The sequence below is a fragment of the Pleuronectes platessa genome, chromosome 11 (assembly GCF_947347685.1).
Source record: "Pleuronectes platessa chromosome 11, fPlePla1.1, whole genome shotgun sequence".
In the NCBI taxonomy this organism is placed as follows: Eukaryota; Metazoa; Chordata; class Actinopteri; order Pleuronectiformes; family Pleuronectidae; genus Pleuronectes; species Pleuronectes platessa.
Window position 1 is genome coordinate 11,878,100 of NC_070636.1, and position 22,489 is coordinate 11,900,588.

General features: G+C 42.8%; 1 protein-coding gene across 1 annotated transcript in view; it reads left to right on the forward strand.

The window, feature by feature from the left end:
• asap2a (ArfGAP with SH3 domain, ankyrin repeat and PH domain 2a) overlaps positions 1 to 22,489 on the forward strand; it is a 52,133-nt gene that overhangs the window by 25,315 nt on the left and 4,329 nt on the right. Inside the window, exons 3-26 of the mRNA XM_053435041.1 lie at positions 124 to 269; positions 1,804 to 1,878; positions 7,581 to 7,630; positions 9,781 to 9,910; positions 10,546 to 10,631; positions 10,725 to 10,800; positions 10,909 to 10,995; positions 12,038 to 12,141; positions 12,461 to 12,530; positions 12,990 to 13,077; positions 13,759 to 13,807; positions 14,252 to 14,418; positions 15,424 to 15,557; positions 16,016 to 16,110; positions 16,975 to 17,164; positions 17,285 to 17,370; positions 17,791 to 17,906; positions 18,681 to 18,748; positions 18,861 to 18,968; positions 19,744 to 19,954; positions 20,599 to 20,751; positions 21,382 to 21,463; positions 21,954 to 22,012; positions 22,192 to 22,271. Of these exons, the coding sequence (XP_053291016.1) occupies positions 124 to 269; positions 1,804 to 1,878; positions 7,581 to 7,630; positions 9,781 to 9,910; positions 10,546 to 10,631; positions 10,725 to 10,800; positions 10,909 to 10,995; positions 12,038 to 12,141; positions 12,461 to 12,530; positions 12,990 to 13,077; positions 13,759 to 13,807; positions 14,252 to 14,418; positions 15,424 to 15,557; positions 16,016 to 16,110; positions 16,975 to 17,164; positions 17,285 to 17,370; positions 17,791 to 17,906; positions 18,681 to 18,748; positions 18,861 to 18,968; positions 19,744 to 19,954; positions 20,599 to 20,751; positions 21,382 to 21,463; positions 21,954 to 22,012; positions 22,192 to 22,271 (2,510 nt within the window). The remainder of the gene's footprint in view (positions 1 to 123; positions 270 to 1,803; positions 1,879 to 7,580; positions 7,631 to 9,780; positions 9,911 to 10,545; positions 10,632 to 10,724; positions 10,801 to 10,908; positions 10,996 to 12,037; positions 12,142 to 12,460; positions 12,531 to 12,989; positions 13,078 to 13,758; positions 13,808 to 14,251; positions 14,419 to 15,423; positions 15,558 to 16,015; positions 16,111 to 16,974; positions 17,165 to 17,284; positions 17,371 to 17,790; positions 17,907 to 18,680; positions 18,749 to 18,860; positions 18,969 to 19,743; positions 19,955 to 20,598; positions 20,752 to 21,381; positions 21,464 to 21,953; positions 22,013 to 22,191; positions 22,272 to 22,489) is intronic.

The window sequence follows — 22,489 nt, forward strand, 5'->3', positions numbered from 1 at the left end:
AATACACAGCGATTGATTTTTGACTTGTAACGATCATAGAGTGAAAGACCTTGGTTCCACCTGTCAAAGCTCACCCTAGTGTGTGTGTGTGTGTGTGTGTTTTTTTTTTGGTGTTTTTTCCAGCCCATGTGGAGAATGAGGAGCAATACGCGCAGGCCCTGGAGAAGTTTGGAGAAAACTGTGTGTACAGAGACGATCCTGATCTCGGTTCAGCCTTCCTCAAGTTCTCTGTCTTCACGAAGGAGCTCACTGCGCTTTTCAAAAACCTGGTGAGTGTACTTTGTGTGTGCAAGCATAGGTCGTTATGGTCAATAGCATAGGGAGGGATGAAATCCTCCGGAGGGGAGAAAGATTTCCATCCTGTCGCTAATTGTCTCAATCCCCCTGAGTCGCTGTGTGTGTTCTCTAACAAACACACTGAGTAAAGCCCTCAGGATGTAGCTCCAGGTTTCCATTGACACAGCCAGGGTAGCTTAAACACCAAATACTGCTGGATCTAATTCAACCTGTTTGCCAGTTTGTGTGTGGAGGCCAAAGCTTTATTACAAAATTTGACACCATCTTGTGAGGTCCGTCGTTGCCCCTTGGACTCACAATGAGTCCATCTCCACACCTTATTTTAAGAGAACATGAGCTTCCATGGACCTGGATGTGAAGATATAATCATACAATGCACCACCACTTATATTTCTCCAACTGAAAAAAGCAGTTTGCGTAATCCAATTACAATACAAGTCAGCAAATAATTCATCATTCACTCCTCTGGCCGTTTCTTTATTTATAACCAATTTCAGAGACACATTATAAAGTCAGCCTATTAAACATGGACAGTTTGTGCTGCATCCACAATTCCTGCTGGAAATGAGGGTTTTGCTTTGCTACGTTTTCATTGTGCAGCCTTTAGATGAGCTGGACTCCCGCCATCACTGCAGCTCTGCCCCAGAGTGGATTTTGCCGCGTGATTTGCTCGACAGGACTAACACAAAATAATCCTATGTTTTATATATGTAGCCCTTTTCTAGTTAGATCTAAAATATACTTACCTGTAAAAAAGAATGAAAACTGACATTTCAAAGTTAATAAAAGCTTTATGATAAAAACATTTTTTTAATGAGAAAGACACTAAGGAGTGAACTAAATCAGTCAAAACACAAACTGCTGTTGTTTATTCACCTACATTTATTACAAACATAACCTGTGTAGTATCGTCTTATACTGACTGTGGCATAATATTATCAGCACTGTTGAACCGTCTGTTTTGTGTTAAGTTCATTAATGTTTGTACACTTGTTACACTAAGAAGGGTGGTTATGCAGTCTTCGAAACAAGCGACCACCTCGCATGTGCAGGTGTGTCATAAGTGCTGCGGTGCTTAAACAAATAGCCCTAAACCTCTGGATGTAATCTTTTAAAGCTATAACAAAAGCAGCCTTACACACAGAGGCAGAGCTCAGCAGTACCCTCCACAGAGTCTCATAATGGATCTGCTCATTTACTTGTCCTTAATGGTGTGAGAATTCAATTTCTTAGTTGTTAAAAAGATGCAACTGTTGTTGTTGCGAACATTCAAGGTGTAAGAGAGAGACTTAGCAAAGCATCATTAACTTTTCTGCCCCGTTTCTTTGGTAATGGGTACTGACGTCATTTCATTTTATGTAGCTCATTTATTTCATTCAGCCTCTTATCGCCCAACATTTAGCGACAATAAAAGTGCACCAAAGACAAGCACTCACACAGACAACACACAAGTCCTCTACTTTAACCTCTCAACTCTTCTCTGCCTCCGTCTTCACTCTCCTCCAGTTCCAAAACATGAACAACATCATCAGCTTTCCTCTGGACAGCCTGCTGAAAGGAGAGCTGAAGGGAGTCAAAGGGGTAAGATAACCAAACAGCATGCTCTCGTTTTACTCTGCGACTGAACAGGAAGTGCTTTTAAGATTTTGTTGAACTGAGTCAAGTCAAGTGCCTGAATCATCAGTGACCTTAAAATGTACCATATGCTAATGTGTGTAATTAGGGGATATCTCAATACGGCTTTGGACAAACATGTCACATATGTTACATGTTGTGAGACTTATCTTATAAGTACTACATTTATGTAATTGGATTGTAATTGGAAATAATATCGAATAATTGTTGATGCAATATTGTCATTTTTTCCTTATAAATAACCTATAATGTCTTACTTTGTGAGTGAAGTAAAACAAATAAGATAGAAAAAAAACAGACCTTAAAGCTGTTAAACCTTGAACCACAGAAAACGTTAAAAAGCAGAGAGCAGCAGTACCTCAATGTCGTTCTGCTTGTTCAGAGGGTTTTTGATGCAACTACTTGACAATCATAGCTACACTAGGTGCACTTTGATCTTGTTGGAGGTTAATACTGAGCTGCTTTGATCAAGCTGAGGCTGCATACAAGTGAGAGCTGTGTTGAGGAGATAGAGCGACATCTGATGAAATAGTTGCCAAAATCCATCTCTGTTCAGCCCAATGATGGTTTGAGTGTTAATAAGATGTTTGATTGTTCATATGATGCTGAACGTTAAGACTCAACACGGTGGGTGTTGTGCTCGATTGGAGGCTGTGATCGCTCAACATGTTGTATGTTTAAATTTTACCATGAACTTTTAAATCGTTTAACTTAATTTAAAGCAGTGAAAGGATTGGACTTGTCAAGTGTCCTTCAGCATCAGGTTGAACAACAAGAATAAGTGCAACCATTTGAACCGATAATGGCTCCTCATCTGGTACCGACTATTTGATATACAATGGTTTCACTTATTTTTGATTTACTTTTTATACTTTTCTTTGAAGCCATAGTCAGGAACTCTATAACGCCTATTTCAAATTGTGTGGAATATATTAGATTTGACTAATAAGTACAAACGATCACAAATCAGACCAGACATTTGTGTTAACTTTAGTTCCTTGATTCTCATTCTCACATTATGTCTGAGACACAAACCTATAGTTTATACTGATGCACCACACTGGCTAGTCAGTCAGGCGATCATGGGTGTCGACCAACTGGACTGAACCCAGACAGACACTCATCAACAGTCTCTGTGGCTCTGTATAATACAATCAGACTCATTACTGTCTGTGGCCCTCTGTGACCTTTCACTCTCGAGGCACATGATTGGCTGCGGTTCTCACTGAGGTATGATGCGATTAAGCCGGCTCTGTAATGAGGCCGGTTGCCATAGAGCGGTTATTTGTCCCCATGACCCTGGGCCACTTGGCAGTGTCACGACCTCTGAACTGCTGCTGCTCGGTTGTCCTCGCTCTTCTGCTGCTCTTTTCTTCATCTCTCAAGTGCAGTGTTTTCTTTCGGCCCCTGTCTGCCTTTTCTCTCTTCCACGATTTCCTGTCTTTGTCTTCTTGTCTTTTCTCTTGACTCCACTTTCCTTTTCCCGTGTTTCCTTCAGCCTGTGCCAATCGCCCTTCACTCTGCAGCCGGTCACATCTATAATACTTACCCACTTATTGCTCATTAGCCCTTGAATAATTCTCATTACCCCACTGACATGGGGCTAATGAGCTCCTGGCTATTTTGTACCTCAGGACTAGCACACAGAATTTGCACACTCATAAATGTCACCACCGTTGTAACGTCCATCAACCTCAGACTCACAGTATGAGGAGAAGTGAAAAGCAGACGGAAGTAGAGAAACAGACGTTATAGGTTTTCCTGTCTTAGTTAGCAGCTACCCAACCTGTTGCTCACCTCCACAGCCCAAGGCCTTTCCCTCGGCCCTCCCCTGCCCTTCATCTTTCTCCTCCTCCTCTATTATTATCCTGCTCCTTCACTCCTGTCTTCTCCCAGGGGAAGTACCTGGTAAAGGAGGGGGAAGCAGGAAGAAGTCCAGACCTGTGTGACAGGGCTGTTTAGACTGCAGGGAGAGGAGGGCGCAGACTATGAGGAAGTATCGTATAGATGTCATAAGAGAGATGCATTAAAAAGATCACAGAAGCCTATGGAGAGTAATGAGTCCCAGTATTGGTTCTCAAATGAATGTTTATATGTATGATGATATGTAATATAAAGTGTTGATTAATGAGTTTTCCAAACACCACCCACTCCAACGTATGGAACTAGAATGTCATGTCCATGAGTCCAGAAATTATCTGGGAAATGCAATTTAAAACTAATTAAAAAAACAACAACAGTCCCCTTAAAATCAGATCAAGCATGATGGGATAAAAACAGTCAGTGAATTTTAAGTTTTCAAAATTCAAGCAACATGAACAAGAATATTCAATTTTAAAAACTCTAAATAATTACTCGTACTATATAGGAGTATTTATGTGTGTTTGAAATTCCACATGAAACGTGCTGAAAAGCCAGATACTTAAAGCCAATATGCCGTTGAGGAAGATTGAACATTCTGTTTACAAATAATGTTTACACGTCAGATCCATGTACACATGTTGATCCTTGTACATGCATGAAGTATTTTGAAAACAAATGGAAAATTAAGGCAGATTTTTCTCAATAGAAGGTTGCAGCAGGGAGCCCGAGGTTGGAATATACTTTCAGGAGAGTGTGGTAATTGGAGTAGTCTGGTATCTTAGGAAAAAAGCTCCGCAATTACTTCATCTGTGTGGCAGCTACAATAGTCACCAGTCCTTTCATTTGATTTACCTCAGGACTTAATGGCTTTCTAGTGGCCGTTGTTCCCTGAAAACTTGTTAATATTCAGTCAGTGCTGTCATTGGCAATGAGTGCGATGAAGTTACCCTCGAGGGAGGCGGCCCCTAATGGCTGTGTGATTAGAGGGCTTCTACCCGGCAACCTCTCATCGCTGTCACTCAGCTTAAAAACCCACCATTTCCCACCTCATCTACCTCCACGCTCATTTCACCACAGAGCACGGTTTGGGAGTTCATGTGTAAAATAAACCAAAACATGCTTGGTGCAGTGTTGATGAAGTGAAGCAGACATAACAGCAGGTTAAGTGAAAGGGAAATAACCTTTTATTCTGAGAGGGAAATACTAAACAAGGCAGGGGTGGGGTCCCTGGAAGAACCAGCTGTATTATTGCTGAAGATAACCACACATACACACACACTCACTCGCAGTCAGTGGAAAATGGAAAGTGCTGAGTCCAAGGGGACGTTCTGCTAACAGCGGACTTTCAGAGTGGACGGAGGCATGATGTCATGCCTGCAGCGGACCTCCTCATCCGCTGCTTATTGACCAGTCTGTGTTTCTAACCCACCATGAGTCATATCAGCTTATCACCATTCAGTCACCGAGTCTGGATGGTTGTAGTAGAATCTACTGTGTTGGTGGGAGGAGGGGGGGGCTGTGTTTAATGCTTCTGGACTGATGTTAGTCCAGCTGTGTCCTGCCTCTTTGTGGTTCAGTGGACCGCGAACTCCCGTGAACCTCTCATGCGTGCACGCTTTTTGAGATTGTTGATAAGAGCAGATCACCGTTGAACGTTGGTCCTCCTTTAGTTGAATACTCCATACTCTGCTATCACCTAAAACATCAGCATCTGTGATTATTGAACTAGGTTTTAACTAACAGCAGTAATAATGGATTCAAGTGTAAGTTCAGCCATTTAGCTTTACAGACATAAGACAACTTATCTTCACCCCAATTTTTACCCCAATACAAACATTTTTTAAGTTTCTGTATTTTTTGTTTGCGCTTTACTGAAAACATACGGAACCGTGACCTCAAAACTGATGTACATGCCAAATCGCGAATTGTCGGTACCGTTACACCCCTAGTGGGAAAGGAGGGATATCTCAAAACCTCCTGATACTAGTTACACTATTGACATGACTGGATACCACTAGAGTACTTCTGATCCAAACCGAACTCCCTCATTGCTGCGGCCCAGGTAGCACATTTGGTCCCGCAGTGGGAGAAGGTGAGAGTTATGTGGAACAGGAGCTGCCTTTCCTGGACATGTGTGGTAAGAAGTAAGAGGTGATAAGTTTGTGTATCCAGGTCGTTGTCAAGGGCATGACATTCCTCCTCATTCCTCCTCATTCCTCCTCCGTCCTTCAGACAGGGTGCTAAGAGCTCTCGTCTCTCTCAGGGAGTGCTCTGCCCCCGTGCTTTGACCCATTCTGCTCTGCCCTTCCCTGCCCAGCGATGCCTGCATCTGGTATTTTTAGCCATTGTTACCATCTTTCTCCTCTCTCCGGCGCTGACATTTCCTTCCATTCAACCTCTCTTATTTTTCTCTGGCTACATTTTTGACCTGCAGCTCGTTATTTTGCCGCTTCCTCCTTCCCTCTGCCTTTATTCTCTTTTGAATGGTCAGTTTTTTCACTCTATTTTTTGTTTATGTTTATGTTTACGCTCAGTTTCCTCTGTTGGTTTCTCCCCTTGAGCCGGTTGAGTGAATGGCTGAGTGCTCCTTGACGTGGCCCGGCGAACCAGACCGTGATCCTGTGAGCTGACAGGTTGAGCCAGCCACTCCTCCGCTCTTGAAGCGGAGGTCAACAGTGGGATCACAGTCCTCTCTGCAGCTCTTAACGGTCACATTACTGCAGAACAGTGATGCGTGTGTGTTTGTGTGTGTGTGTGTTTTACATATACCACACAGAAATGTGCAGTACGCTTGACATGAATTCTGCTTAACCACTTTGTGCTTAGCTGTTAGCGTTCAGACTCTCATTCTGACGCCATGTTTCAGCAGGTGGTCGCTGTAGTTTTGGGGATTTAATAACAAAGTGGAGTTAAATGCATCATGGTTCTCTTGATTACTGTTTGAGGTGCAAGCAATTGAGCTTGGCATCTGCTCTCTGTTATTAGTCAACAATTCCTGTTGCTGAATTGTGTTTCTTGTTGTACGGAGTGACACAGGCAGCTGCACCCGGTAACGTCTGCTTTTGTTTGTCCTAATCGCTCCTAAATCAGCGCCGCTGCGGTAGAGATGAGGTTTAATCAAGCATTTTGCTCGAGCAGCTATTCAGATCACACCCGTGACAATGAGGAATCAGCGTTGCCAGAAATCGCACCACGCTCCTGCCTTTCCAGAAAAACCATCCATGTGACCTCACCCAGGTCCCTGCTCAGACAGCTGTGGGCCGACTGGGAGGAGGGTGATTCAGCGTACTGATTCACACTGTGATGAAACATACACCTGCAAATGAACACACACACACACACACACACACACACACACACACACACACACACACACACACACACACACACACACACACACACACTTGCAGTAACTATGTTCATTAGTTAGTAAGAAAGTAAATTATCCGCCTGTAGTGGTCATGATGGTGTCATCTTTGTGAACGTGTGGGTTCGACCTTTGAAATTCCTTTTCTGGCTTTGAAACAGGTGTTGCATTAGTTGTTTCCTATTAACTTGGTGAATTTCTTTGGGTTAATGTCAGCTGCAACTAAGGGTTATTTTTATTTATGCTATTAGATCAATAACAATACTTGACATAATGGTAGGTATTTTAATGGTTTCTGTCGTATAATTATGGTAGTGATTATCTCATGTTAAAGAATTGATTAATTAACTATCAGTTCAGCACTATATTTCTTACTATTGTTTAAAATATGTCTTTTTTTTGTGTTTTTCTTTCACAGGATCTAAAAAAGCCTTTTGACAAAGCCTGGAAGGACTACGAGACTAAAGTGTAAGAATCTATACAACTTTTAATGAATTTGTTAAAATTGTGTTCAGGAGTTCAATCCGTTTGTCAAACTAATCTGTATCTGTGATGCCATGTGTCGAACTGAAATGTGCCGTTTGTGTCTTGTCTCTGTCCGACTTGTCTGGACTAACTCTCCCTCTCTAATCTCCCCCTGTGACTTACTGTCAACACATCCCTGATAATGTGAATAACCAGCCCTCACTGCCGCCTCTCCTCTTCCTCACTGTGATTGTGCATGCACAGAACACACAACCTTTTATAGCACTTTCATATATTTTACAAGCTGCAAAGGACATTCTTTACTGAAAGGGTAATAATGCCTCTCGTCTCCAAACCGTTTGGATCGGACAGTGCAGACTTTGTACTGGCGTTCAGAACTCAGCCGGATGCTTTGTGACTGTTCCTCTCCGGCCCGACTTATTCTTTTGATTTGACTCCATTGATGGGAAACTGAAGCCGTCAATAGAGTCCAGCAGTTGTCTGCCTGATCTGAAAAACCATCCGAACCTACCCTGTGCTGTCGCTCTACTCTATCATGGATCTCTCTGCTGTCTACTGTCGTTACACAGCAAGAGTTTATTTTCATATCACAGCCACAGAGAGATGAAATTTATTTGATTTCTGATTTAGCCTTTTTTGGTTTGCGTGCATCCGAGACTCAAGTTCTCCAGATTGGAGATCATCTCACTTTAAATGCTGTCGAGTCAGGAAGGAGTTTAATGTTTGATTTATTGACTAACTCAATGCAATTTAAATGCAGAAAGAACATAAAAAAAAAAAAAAGTCCTGTACTTTTGTGCTGACTCCTTTCCTGAAGTGACAGGACTGAAAGTGAATTCTCTGCCTCATCATCAGTTGAACGACCGTCAGTTTGGCCGGCAGCCAGTCAGCCTGGCTAACATGTGTCTCGCTATTAGTTGCAGCCCTGATGATGCTGTAATGCTGCCAGGCCTGAAGATTCATGTGCTGACAACGGCCAGCAGTGTCCTCGCAGTGACATGAAATCTTGCACGTTCGCAAGTTTAAGACCAAAACGGAAAGCTGTCACAGCTGTTTGTAGTAGTCCTTCAGGTTATGTATTTTAGCTTTCATTAGATGGTTGATTACCTTATTAAAACAACTTTAACTTGGTCTTCTCTTAATGTAAAGGCCAATGAAAAGGCAGCATTTATTCATAGTTTGAACCTCGGACTAGGTGTCAAATCTAAGTAAACAGAGGGAGTTTGAGCCGAACAAAAGCTGAAATGTGTAAACAAAAAAATAACAGCAATAACATCCTGGAGCTTTTTCCTGGCACCTTAAGGTAGACAGGCAACGCAACCAACAAATCAAAAGCTTAGCAAGAAAGTGAAGAAGCATATTTCCTAAAATGTTGAACTATTCCTTTAAGAGCAGTTGGTTTGTTTTTAAATCAAAAGCTGGCTCGCATCAATCACACCACACGTCTGTCTTTGATGCTTCAAGTGTAAACAGCTTTTCCTCAGTCAGACATCAGTGGGTCGAGTCTGTCTATAGACGCACATGAACCGGGCGGAGCACTTTTCAAACGGCTCAGTCACCGACACGATCTCCTTCCGCCGCGCAGGGAGTGAACAGACTGCTGCATCCTTTTTTCAGGAAATATGCTGTGATTAAAGCAGCATATGAAATAAAAAGAATGCCCCTTCTTGCATGGACTGGTGCCCCCCCCCCCCCCCCTCCTGTCGTTTCCTGACTGCCTGCGGGAGATGCTGTTTGCAGAGTTAACGGTCTTTGTGATGAATCAGCCCTGAGCACTGACTGACAGGCAACGTAGCGTGTGAAAGATCTCCCCAGAAGCAGATTCCAAATTTTTTTATGGCGAAGTTTCTTGTCCTCATCACAAATCCTCATATCAATGCGACAACAGAGGTGAAGATGCTTTAACTGACATTAAATTAACAAACAATCCCTCTTATTTTAACCATTCTGGTAGTTTAACCATCTCTAGCCCAATAACTATTGTAAATGTGAAAGCATTGATCCCCTCTATTTGTTTGCCAGACAACAACAGGGCTGATTTGACACAATACGTCACTTTATGTGCATTCTGTGGCGCTGTCACAGAATGTGTGATGTGCTCTTTAATTTCCTGTGATGTCACTTCCTTACAGCACCAAGATAGAGAAGGAGAAGAAGGAGCATGCGAGGCAGCACGGGATGATCCGGACAGAAATCAGCGGGGCGGAGATCGCTGAGGAGATGGAGAAGGAGAGGAGATTCTTTCAGTTGCAGATAAGTGAGGTTGGTTTGACTAAAAGAGTATTTATATTTGACTCCACCACAAAGGTTATGTTTTCATCATCACCTATTTCTTAGCAGGAATACACCGAAAACTGATGGACCGAATTGTGGGGGGATCAAACAACTTTTTTGTTGATCTCCCAAGAAATAATGCAGGGATCTTAATGAATAAACAGGTCCGCTGAGAGGACTGATATCTTTGAGTTTTTGCAATTTGGTGCGGCTTGATTGAATTTAAAGGAGACTGTTGGACCTCTGTGCTCCACTGATTCTACATTCTAGTTTGTTTTTCAACTAAAAAGATAATACGAAATTTGATATATGCACCATAAAGAATGAAAACTGCATTTCCTGCTCCGAAAATATCATTGCACACAATTTATGATTTAGATTCCAAAAAGTTCTTCTTTGCCAAAGCTCTGCAAAGCTTGAATTCATTACATTTAGCTATTTTTCTGTTTCATTTTTTTATTTTAATGAAGCTTCTCTTGAAAGATGTAGATTTTTACTTTGACGTGTTGAGACGTGAGATGAAAGTGATGCGTCTGTTTGATATGAAGCCCCAGTTGCTTTTCCCCTCTGAGTGAACTTGGCCTGACTCTGCCTAAACTCATCTGTATTCAATATGTTTACAGTATCTCCTCAAAGTCAATGAGATCAAAATCAACAAGGGAGTGGACCTGCTGCAGAACCTCATCAAGTACTTCCACGCACAGTGCAAGTAAGAAATATAAATGTGATTCCCATCTTCAGAAAAATATATTTTCATGCTAATAAAACTATCAATATGAAACATGATGTGCTTCTCGTTCAGTTTCTTTCAGGATGGTCTTAAAGCTGTGGACAACCTGAAGCCTTCCATAGAGAAACTGTCCACAGATCTGCAAACAGTGAGAACCTCAACAAACCCCAATGTCTTAACTTTATCATTTTATTTTCCTCTCTGATTTACAAATATTTGTTTTCATTCTCTCCTGTTTTATCTTCCTTCACTTCAGATAAAGCAGGTGCAGGATGTGGAGAGGAAGCAGCTGACTCAGTTGCGAGACGTCCTGAAGTCGGCGCTACAGGTGGAGCAGAAAGAGGTAACACACACACACAAATGTACCCACGCACAAACGCACAGTGCTGAAGGTGTTCCTTGACTTTTCAAAGTTTAAGAAAAGGCCAGTCAAATATCTTTATCCCCCCCCCAAAAAAATGAAATGAAATTATTTATTACGTTGATAATCCTGAACTTTGTTATTAACCAACTTCTTTCAGTGATGACTGGGAGCATTACAAACAGTTCAGGCCACTAACTCATCACACATTGAACCCTGAGTGTATATGTGTGTGATATGAAGTGCAGCATATAGAAGCACTTTGTAAATGAGGGTGAGACTTGCACTGTTTATACCCTTGGAGCAGTCGCTAAGACTAGAAAAGTAATATAAATGCAGTCTATTGCAGTGTACCCTGTTGTTTGATGAATTTTTATTCAATTAATTATTAGGAATTATGAAATATGCAGCTAACTTCTGCAGCAGCTCCTGGTCTTATCTGAAAATTGTTTTCTTCTCTCTTCCACTGCCTCCATCTTTTGTGAAACAAGTCCAGGAGAGTAAGTGGACTTCATGTAAATCCTGGTCGTTTACATCCTGTTCCTCATCCTCATGTCGGTGTTGTTACAGGACTAGATGATATCTGTTCCTTTACCCTAGAATCTAGATGATCATTTATGTTCATGTTTCAGTGCTTTTGTTGCCTTTAGTTCTGCTGTTGAGTTTGAATGACGTGTCGGTGAGAAATGTTTGAACTCGAGCAACACTCCTGCTCCCTTGGCTGTGTGTGTGTGTGTGTGCGTGTGTGCGTGTGTACCAACAAAGTCATTAATGTCCTGCCAATGCTGGCCTTCAGAATCCGTCCTCTTTGTTTCCCGACAGGAAATGACATCACTCACAAAAGATTCCTGACCTGTGTTTGGTCCTTTTTTGTCGTAGCTGTTGTAACATTGCTGTCAAAACTGAATATTCAAAAGATAAATAAACATGTAAATTAGTTTAGTTAAGGTTTTATCTCCTTTCAGATTTACTAATGAGTCTAAAAATGCTAACGGTATCTTTGCGTCGCCTGTGTTTTTCCCAGGATTCACAGGTGCGGCCGAGCACCACCTACAGCCTGCACCAGCCACAGGGCAACAAGGAGCATGGCACCGAGCGCAGTGGGTACCTATTCAAGAAAAGTGACGGGTGAGTATTTTAAAGCTACTTACAAAGATCAGACGTCAGATTCTATAGTAACGAACTTTAAATATGTTATGAGCACATTAATATAAAGATTCTTCATAAGAGGAAGGTAAGTTTTGATTAAATTAGGCTGCAACGAATGATGATTTTCATTATTGAATAATCTGCAGATCATTTTCATAATTAAAAGATCTTTAAATATCTATAAATGTCACATATCGAAAATATAAATATTTTGTTAAATATTTCTCCTCTATGAATTTTGTAGTTTGCTATGCCATTGTATATATGAAATACTGATTGCTGTGTTTGTGTGTTGCAGGTTGAGGAAAGTCTGGCAGAAGAGAAAGTGCACGGCGAAGAACGGATACCTCACCATCTCACACGGCACGGTGAGCAAACATTAACACCTCTTTCTCTCTCGTCTCTGAAAACACAGCTGAAGACAGGACAAGTTCGATGCGGTTGCTCTGAGTAAAACCGAGAACAGACCTCCACTTGTGCTTCACTTCCACTTTGCCACCTGACCCACATCAGTTTCAGTGTCCTGGCTCCAGGCCTTCTCTCCCCTCGCTGGCTTGAATACATAAACAGCAGAGCAGCGGCGATCACAGGCCGAGTTCACCAGTTAGCATTCTTCTCACATCGCTGCCTCAGCCGAGCCTCAGCTGAGCCTCACTTACCTCAAGTTGTTCCCATATAAAGATTTAACTAGCCCACAATAGTCCATCTCACACAAGCAGCTTATCAAGTGTTTCATTTGGCTCCAGCAGCCGTCAGATACGGTTAAACACACCAGCCTCACTCATTTATGTTGTTGTGTTTCCTCCACCCTCCCTTCTCTCCGGCAGGCTAATCGGCCGCCAGCTAAACTCAACCTGCTCACCTGCCAGGTGAAACACAATCCTGATGAGAAGAGGAGCTTTGACCTCATATCACGTAAGTTCATCCCACTTTTTATCACTAAGTAATCCTCCAATTTTTGGGGTGTGAAAGCAAGAGAGAGAGAGAGAGAGAGAGAGAGCAGGGAAGACGTGCAGCGAGGGGCCTGGTGGGAATCGAACCTCCGGCCGCTGCAGGAGGCCTCAAATCTCTCTACCGCCCATTAGCTCACCTGTTTGAGCAGGTGCCACATAGATCCCCTTTTCCGTCATCTTTTCTCCATACCGAGGTTCTAACTACAAATGCTTCACCAGGTAGAGAGCAGTTGAGATTATTTGTTATAAGAATATAAATTAACAAATCCGGTTGGACTGTGAGGTATGGCTAATGACCCCCTTTTAAAGTCATTAAGAAGAGGAGATGACAATGATTATCGAGAGGGGAAACTATGAAACTTCATGATATAAGTTGCTTGGATAGAGTGGTGTAAACTCTCCGTGGTCTTTAGCGACTCATTTCACATCTGAAGACAGAAGCAAGAGCTTAAAGAGTTTTGGGTTTTCTGTTCAGCACTTCACCCTCAGCCCGACCTGGCAGTGGGATATTTAAATGCCCTCCGGAGGGGAATCGCTCAAAGCTTTGACTCCATCGCCTCTCCTCCGTGATTAATGCTCTACCTCCCTTTCCTTTACCTCACTTCTCTCCTCTCCTCATTTATTTTTTTTTTTTTTCTTTCAGACGACAGAACGTATCACTTTCAGGCTGAGGACGACCAGGACTGTCAGATGTAAGTGCCTGTTCTGTGTGTGTGTGTGTGTGTGTGTGTGTGTGTGTGTGTGTGTGTGTGTGTGTGTGTGTGTGTGTGTGTGTGTGTGTGTGTGTGTGTGTGTGTGTGTGTGTGTGTGTGTGTGTGTGTGTGTGTGTGTGTGTGTGTGTGTGTGTGTGTGTTCAGACTTGTGCCTAAGTGCATCCTGTTTACCACCTCAACCACTTTTTCCACACGCTTCCTACCGCTCACCGGTTCAGCCGCTTGACCTCGTGTTTAACCAGCACCTCCTGCACATTAACTGCCTTTTACTCCATTCTCACAATTTAAACTTTCTGCTTCAGCTGCTCCCTGCCCCTCCTCTCGCCCTTCTATTCATCCTCCTCTTTCATTATGGTCTTCTCTATCTGACTCACTTCTCCTGTACGCCCCTCTCCATCTCGTCTCTTCTCTTCCCTCCACCAGCTGGATCTCGGTGCTGCAGAACAGTAAGGAGGAGGCGCTGAATCAGGCCTTCAAAGGGGACCAGCATTTCGGCGAGAACAACATTGTGCAGGAGCTGACCAAGGCAATCCTCGGAGAAGTGAAGAGGATGACGGGAAATGACGTCTGCTGCGACTGTGGAGCTCCCAGTGAGTGGCAAAGATAGGAAAACCACTAAAACACGAACAGAATTAAAACTTAAATAATTAATGCAGCCAAAATTTAGATTGATGTTCTAACTTCCAGGCAACATTTAGTTACCGTCCTAGACAGGTACTTGCTGTTGTGTAAAGGTCTGCTACCATCACTCAACCAAAGAAGTGTGAAGTGTGATTGATTCCTGACTTTTTAGATTCATTATCATCCCCACGTGACGCACAGAGTCAATCTTTGATTGTAAATAGATGTTATTTACTGGGAAACACCTCAAAGATTTACAGTACACTGTGCCCTCAGATGTACAGTATTCAGCAGCACCAACACAAGATATATAGCATGAACCCGTTTATATCTGTTGTGTATGTTGAACTCTGGAAAATGATATATTACCTGCACTGCAACTCTGTGCTATGAAAGTTGACCTTCTGGTCGTCCCAACTTCCTGAATTTGTAAAGCCAGGGATATGTGCACTGTAATGGATGAAGTGAAGCAAATATACAGATATGATTTGGTTAACAAATTAATGTTATGCACTTAGAAAAGTGTTAGCAGTGGTTCATATTTATAGTTATCAGCTAAATTATGTAAAAAACACTGGTATGTTTGTCCTAAATCCCTGATTTAGAAAAGCTGAAATTCTTGCAGTCTGGATCTTTTAAGAAATCTTTCTACCAATAATGTTTCCTAAATGTTTATGTGTAAATGTATATTCTTAAACCTAATGTATACAAGATACATATATATACTGAGATATGTGAAGTGTATCTAGGCCAGACTCAGTCACAGTTTGGCTCTGTCACTTTCCTCAGACGTATTTGCCATGAGATAGTGAAATGTCCTTCAGGCTGGTATCAGATATCCAGAGCCCACAGCTTCCCACAAGGACACATCGAAGCTGCAGAAATGACTTTTTCACCTCAGTGAATTTTGCTTGAGGAAAGTGTGTCACTCATGTGTTCCTTACCTTTAATTCTCTCCTCTTTCTGTGTGTCAGACCCGACGTGGCTGTCCATCAATCTGGGTATTCTCACCTGTATTGAATGTTCAGGGATCCACAGGGAGCTGGGCGTCCACTACTCCAGGATCCAGTCGCTCACTCTGGATGTACTCAGCACCTCGGAGCTCTTGGTAAAGAACCTTTCTGGCGTCCGTAGCTGACCTTCCTCGTGTCCCCTGTTCTCATCATCGATTGATTCAGTTGCTTTTATTGATTTTCTGTATAAATCTGTAGGAGACTTCTCAGGCAGGTTTGAAATAAGTAAGGATAATTGAGGGGGAGTTTAGAACAGGCACAGAGTGGACACTTGGGGGAGGAAGTAAAAAAGCATCCTCCTTGGCCTCCTTCTCCTCCTCCACTCTGAGACCTCTGGAAGTCTCCTCCTCCGGAATAGCTGAGATTTTGTTTGGCTTTTCTAATCACCGTTTGGTGCAGAGATTTACCGCCTGTGGGACGACCAGTATTCAACGCTTCCAGTCTTGATTGCGTGATGTTAAAAAGTTTTGTTGACCACAATCAGATCGGTGTTGTGCAATTTTAATGTTCGTTTGTGTGTGTGTGTGTTTGTGTGTGTGTGCGTGCTCCACAGCTGGCCAAGAATGTGGGGAACGCAGGCTTTAATGAAATCATGGAGGCTTGTTTAAGTGCTGAAAATGTGGTGAAACCCAACCCAGCCAGTGACATGTAAGTCACCCCTACAACTCTTCTCCGACACACTCCATCTCTCTCCATCTCCTCCTCCGCTCATCCCTCACTTCTCCTACCTCCTTCACTCGTCTCACATTACACTCCTCCACAGCCGGTCCGCAACTGGCGACACCTAAATGATCCGGTGCCACGTCTTTTTAAACTGCATGATCAGCATTAGATCAGCAGACATTTCAACCAACTTGTATATATCAGTGATGACATGTTAATGATCAATTGTACGACACGATTGGCCTTCAGGGAGAAGGCCTTTTCAGGGTATTTATCCATCATTATGGTTTTATGCATCATATTATAGGTTTAATCCTTTTTTATTTGACGTTTTATATCATGATTCCACTGTTTACATACCATGCACGGCTGCTCAAATCACATCCATGTGTCAACAGAGAAGAGCAGTGGTTGTGTTTGTTTTCAGAACCTGTCTGACACGTAACTTAAACAGGACAGCTGATTTGAGTTGTTTTTTTAAATAAAGGATAGTGAAAGTTACAGAATTCCAAATTTTAAGTAACTTAGGTTCACAGAATATAAACGGACATGAGGCCTAAAAATCGCTGCTAGAATTCAAACTATAGCTTCACTGTTCCTTCATCAAAATATCAACCATAAGAGGTAATAGATAACATCTTTACTTTAAGGTAGCACATAGTGTATTGCAGATTAATAGGTTCTACTTTTGTGTCTTTTTCTTGTAAAATTTATAACCAAAAGCTAATTCAAGGCTTTCGATTGCCACTTTCCCTACATTACTGCTCAATACACGTGTGATACAGTCTCACCTGCTGCCTGTAACTCAACACCTCCCCCCCCCCCCCCCCTCCTTACATCCACCACCAGGCAGGCGAGGAAAGACTTCATCACAGCCAAATACACAGAGAAACGTTTTGCCAGGAAGAAGGATCCTGAGGCGACGTCTCAGCTCCACACGCTGTGCGACGCCGTGAAGGCCCGAGACATTTTCTCCCTCATCCAGGTGTACGCCGAGGGAGTCGACCTCATGGAGCCCATACCTCTGGCCAACGGACACGTGAGTGCACTTTACTTCTTAGTCATAATAATCTGTTGCATCGTTATTGCTCATCGATGATTCTAAATAAACACCTCATAGTCCTATAGTGGCTTGATTCAAATGTTTTATTTATTCCAGGAACAAGGGGAGACGGCCCTTCATCTCGCAGTGAGACTGGTGGATCGAACATCTCTTCACATCGTGGACTTCCTCAGTCAGAACAGGTACAGTGAAAAAAACCCGGGAGGCAACCGTGCATTCATGCATCACCTCAGTTGCTTTTTTACTGGCAGAATGAAATATGCTCCAACGAGTTTTGACAGTTAATCTGACTGTGCAGAAAACACTGGAGAGGCCACGATGAAAACACTCTATTTGTCCAATTTTGACATAAACTGGAGAAGTGATTCATCTTAAAACTTTTTTGTTTTAAACTATTTTCTGATTAATACTCAATGCGAACCTTCATAGCAATAATATACACATATTTGACTTTCTGCTCAAAGCTTGGTTTGCTTGTCTTTTATTGGAGGATGTTATATCCAGTGCATCTTAGAGGTTGTACAGAAGAAACCAAGCCTTTATTTTATGCCTCCAGTGTTTGTATTTAAACTTTTGCTCTGTGTGTTTGTGTCCCCCGACAGTTTGAATCTGGATAAGCAGACAGCCAAAGGCAGCACGGCGCTACACTACTGCTGTCTGACCGACAACAGCGAGTGTCTGAAACTGCTGCTGCGGGGGAAGGCCTCCATAGAGAGCGGTGAGGAAACCAGGATGAACCATGATTCATCACTGTGCAACGCTCTCCTCCTCTTTCTTTCTATTTCTCAGTCTTTATTTTTCTCACCCCTGGATTTTATTGTACTATATATATATATTCAGTTCCTAGTAGCTGTTTGCTGGTTTCAAGGTTATATTATTTAACTGGCCACTAAAGCTGGATGTTCCATTAAAAGATGTAAGAAGTAGCTAAATAGCCGTTTAAACTTAGATTTTCTTTATAAATGCATGTAGAATTATATGATTCAGTTTGTATTATTCCTGCAATCATTGATCGATTAATTGATAGGTGAATGAGCAGAACATTTAGGTGCCTATTTTAATAGGAAATTTATTATTTAAGCATCATAAACCTTATTTTGGTACACACTTTGTATGGTTTTTAGTCTTTGTAAAGTTACGGTTGATTCTACAAGTAGACGTCTGTTTTCTCACAAATTCTTCTCTCATACAGCTCTGTCCAAGTCCTACACATTCAGTTCCCAGAGATTTGAGCTTTGCCAAAAGTCCTGTGCAACTTATTCTCACGGCATCAATTTATCTGCTCCGCTCTGACACCAGCAACACAAGCACATAATAGATTCACAGAGACGGAGCGCAGAGAGAAACCAGGGAGCTGCTCGGTGTGGGAAACAGTCTAATTACACATTTCTCACGCCACTGTGGAAAGAGATGAAAGGAAGCGGGCTGTGTGTTTGTGCTCGTGTGGCATGTGGATACAGTGATGATATGTTTCTGTTGTTTTCTCTTGCAGCTAATGAAGCCGGGGAGACGCCGCTGGATATCGCTCGCAGGCTCAAACACCTACAGTGTGAGGAACTGGTGAGCTCACGGTGTTTAGACTCGGGCTTATATCTGCAAACACATCACTTCCTGAAACCACGTCGGTCATCTGTGCTTATATGTGCATGTTTTTGTTTTTTTGTCGGTGTAGTTGAACCAAGCACTGGCAGGGAAATTCAACTCCCATGTCCACGTTGAGTACGAGTGGTGTCTGCAGCACGAAGACATGGATGAGAGTGATGAGGATCTGGATGACAAGGTAAGAGACATTTAGGGAGTATTTATGAATATAGCTGCTATACAAAGAGTGTATGAGAATGAGAATTATTTTAAAGGATTTGCAGCTTATCGAGGACAGTTGAGACCTAAAATACACATGCATCATATCAGGTTACTCCTTTTATTTAAATTTTTCTGTAAAATTGGATCAAATGTGATTCGTAACGTCTCAGCTTGGGAGTAAGGATTGTTTAAAAGTCTCTTGAGTATTGATCTATATTATTTGCAAGGAAATAGAATGACCTGCTTTTTACATTTGGTTTGAGAAACTAGCAAATTTACTCATGTATTACCGATGTGCTGAATTAGTTTTTTTAAGTATACGGCGAAGTGAGAACACAGGAAGGCCGCTTTGTAGGACGATCTGGATTTAACTGGTTCTTTGTCAAGTCATGACACAACCCTCCATAAACTTTCATGGAAATCCATTCAGTAGATTCTGTGTCATCCTGCTGAAAATCAAATGGACACAGATGAAATCAATATCTCAATGGCAAAAGTTAAACAACAGTAGCGACTCTAAAGTAACAAAGTGTTTTTCTTCATCTCAAAAGACAAAGATTCAAAAGTAGGTAAATCAAAAACATCATGCCTTAAAGTCAGAGAGGAGAAGACCGATGGAATGCAGAACCACAAATCTGATGAACCACGTCTGACCCGTTACATTCTCAAATTGAGCCATCACAAATCTCTCATGCGTACACTATATATATATTTCACCTTTGACCCACACTGACCTTCTGTTGTCCTTGCAGCCCAGTCCTCATCGCAGAGACGAGCGACCGGTCAGCTGTTACACCCCGAGCAGTAACTCCACCCTGGGCCCCGGAGGCCGCGACAACCTCTCCAAGGACAAGCAGCGCGGCTACATGCCCAGCCTGGTGAACAACGAAACCTACGGCACCATCCTCAACAACAACCAGAACGCGTCCACCTCCGCTCCGCCCTTACCCCCGAGAAACCTGGGTAAGGGTCAGACACAGCAGCATCAGAGATAGAAGAGTGGAAGGCAAATGTAGATTGAATGAAATCTTAAATCTGAGAAACTGTGTCTGACGTTTTTGTACTTTGGAAGTTGTCTTCCTTAAAATCTGCCTCAGAGGAAACTCCTCCTGTACCTCCACAGTATCTGTGAAGTCTCCTTTCCCCTCGTGCCGCCGGTTGCCTCGGCCTTTATGTAAATGACTCTGCGGGTGTGATTGACGAACAAACAATCTGAAACCTTTTCTCATGAAACTCAGTGTGTATGTGCTTCGGGGAAAAGTTATTTCTTTAGGCAAACCGACTTGTGACAAGTCCACCGCATTCGATCTTTAATAACATTAGTGGTCGTCTGGAGTGCGGCCAAGAGAGCGGAGGAGAAACAACCAGCTGCTCACCTCACCACAGCCTCGACATTCTGCACATTCCCTCTCCCCATCTAATGTCCTTCTCGATTACACTCAAATGGAAACGGCTTTTCAATTGGACGGCTGGATGCTGGTTCGGGCAATGTGAGGCACTCTCTCTCTCTTCCCTATTAATAATCTATCTTTCTCTCTCTCTCTCTCTCTCTCTCTCTCTCTCTCTCTCTCTCTCTCTCTCTCTCTCTCTCTCTCTCTCTCTCTCAGTCCAGTTATCCGGTCTGGGTGGGATCATTCAGTCTTCAGGGTCCGGCAGCTGGAAGCCCGGTCCTTTAGACCTGGTGGGGCGACAAAGGTCTTCCTCAGACCCCCCCAACATGCACCCTCCTGTCCCGCCTCTGAGACTCACCTCGACTGGAGGTACGGAGAGACCTCCACCCATTGATCCCTCTCTAACTTAACCAGTTTCTAAGTAAAAGCAATCATGGATTCAAAACTTATCCAATCTAAATGCCTTTGTAAGAAGATTTCAATATTCCATTTTCTAATGGGTTCTGCTAAACATTCAAATCTGGGAGACATAGGCACATCTGTCATTTCTATGCCGGTGCTGGGTTTGATTATTATTTATTTACACAGGTTGAAAGAAATACAAACACACTAACAATCAGGCTCATACTGGACAGAGCTTTAAATCAGTGTCAAGTTGTTGAAGTTCAAGTTGTCCTCTTTGTTTCAAGAGACCCAAAATCCCTGCAGGTCGGCAGTTTGAGAAATGCATCACGGTCAAAATCAATGAGGTCACATTTTTAACATGTATGATTTTAATTATTGAACTGCTGCCACATGACCGACTGGTTGTAAAGCTGCATGAATAGGCAGTTGTACAGCTGTTGCTAATAAGGTGCTAAGTGATTTAATGATTGATTCTTTATTGATAATTTTGCAAATCGATTTTATGTGAATGATAACAAGTATACAAATATTAATAATGATGACGATGATATGAACCAGATGAAATTAACTCTTGTGTCTGACTATGTGTTCTAGTACCTCCTCCTTTGAACTTACAGTCCAAATCAGGCCAGGGGCCCCCGGGGTCCCGAGCGGCACCCCCCAAGTCTCCTGCTGGGTAAGAAAATAAAACCAATGTGTGTCTGCAGCCGTAAGAAAACTATCACCATGTACAAAAACCAGAAGGAGTTGAGCTGTGACTCCACAGCTTCATTATCTTACACCAGAGGACAATAGATTCATATATTTCAGTGCACACACACACACACACGAAGGGAAATCATGTATTTCCTCAGGGTTGTGTATCTTGCTGATGTGAACTCTTGTCTCGTAATGTGCTTTTTTGTTTCTTCAAGAGGAATGAGCCCACACGGCTGCTGTTTAGCTACTTCATTAGCTTCGAGGCTAAACTCCGCGTCGAGCCAGAGGAGCAATAACTCTCCTCCCCAGTCGCCCCTTTCTCCTTTTTTATCTCCCCACAGGGCTGATAGTGCTTCAATAAATCTGCTGCGGCGTCACCGAGAGCTGGACACTTTACTGTGTCTTTATGTGACCACTACTTTAATAATGGGGACACGTGTTTTTTTTATATTCTCTGTATTTTTCAGCAATGATAAAAGCTTCAACAGAGGTCCTCTAAATCGAACCCAGTCCATCGAGAGACCAGGTGAGAGATGAGCATAAGAGAGGGAAAATATCCCCCCCCAGGTCGAATCTGCGTCTGTCCAGTGTCTCCGCAACATTCACACATGTTGTTTCACAATCTGTCAAATCCGGTTTCTTCCGTGGAAAATGTGAAAAGTTCAGTTGTGGCCTACATGATATAATTTCCTCTTCCTGTTCCAGCTAAGGAAGTGCCAGGATGCCCCCAGAACTCCATAGGTCAGGCCCTGCCTCCATCCCCGATGCCGAGGAAGGCCTACCCAGTGAGTGTCTCATGCCTCCCCTCATTATCGTCCAGATACTGCAGCGTGTAAAGTGCTTATTCATTGATACTGTTGCACTGAATCATCGGCTGCTGATTTAACGAGTCGTGCTTCATGCCGTGTTGTGCGGTTTCCTCCTGTGTAGGGTCGACCTATTGTCTCAGTGTTTCCAGTGTCGACTTAAGCAGTAAATATCCTTCCTGTACTCTCACTCTGTT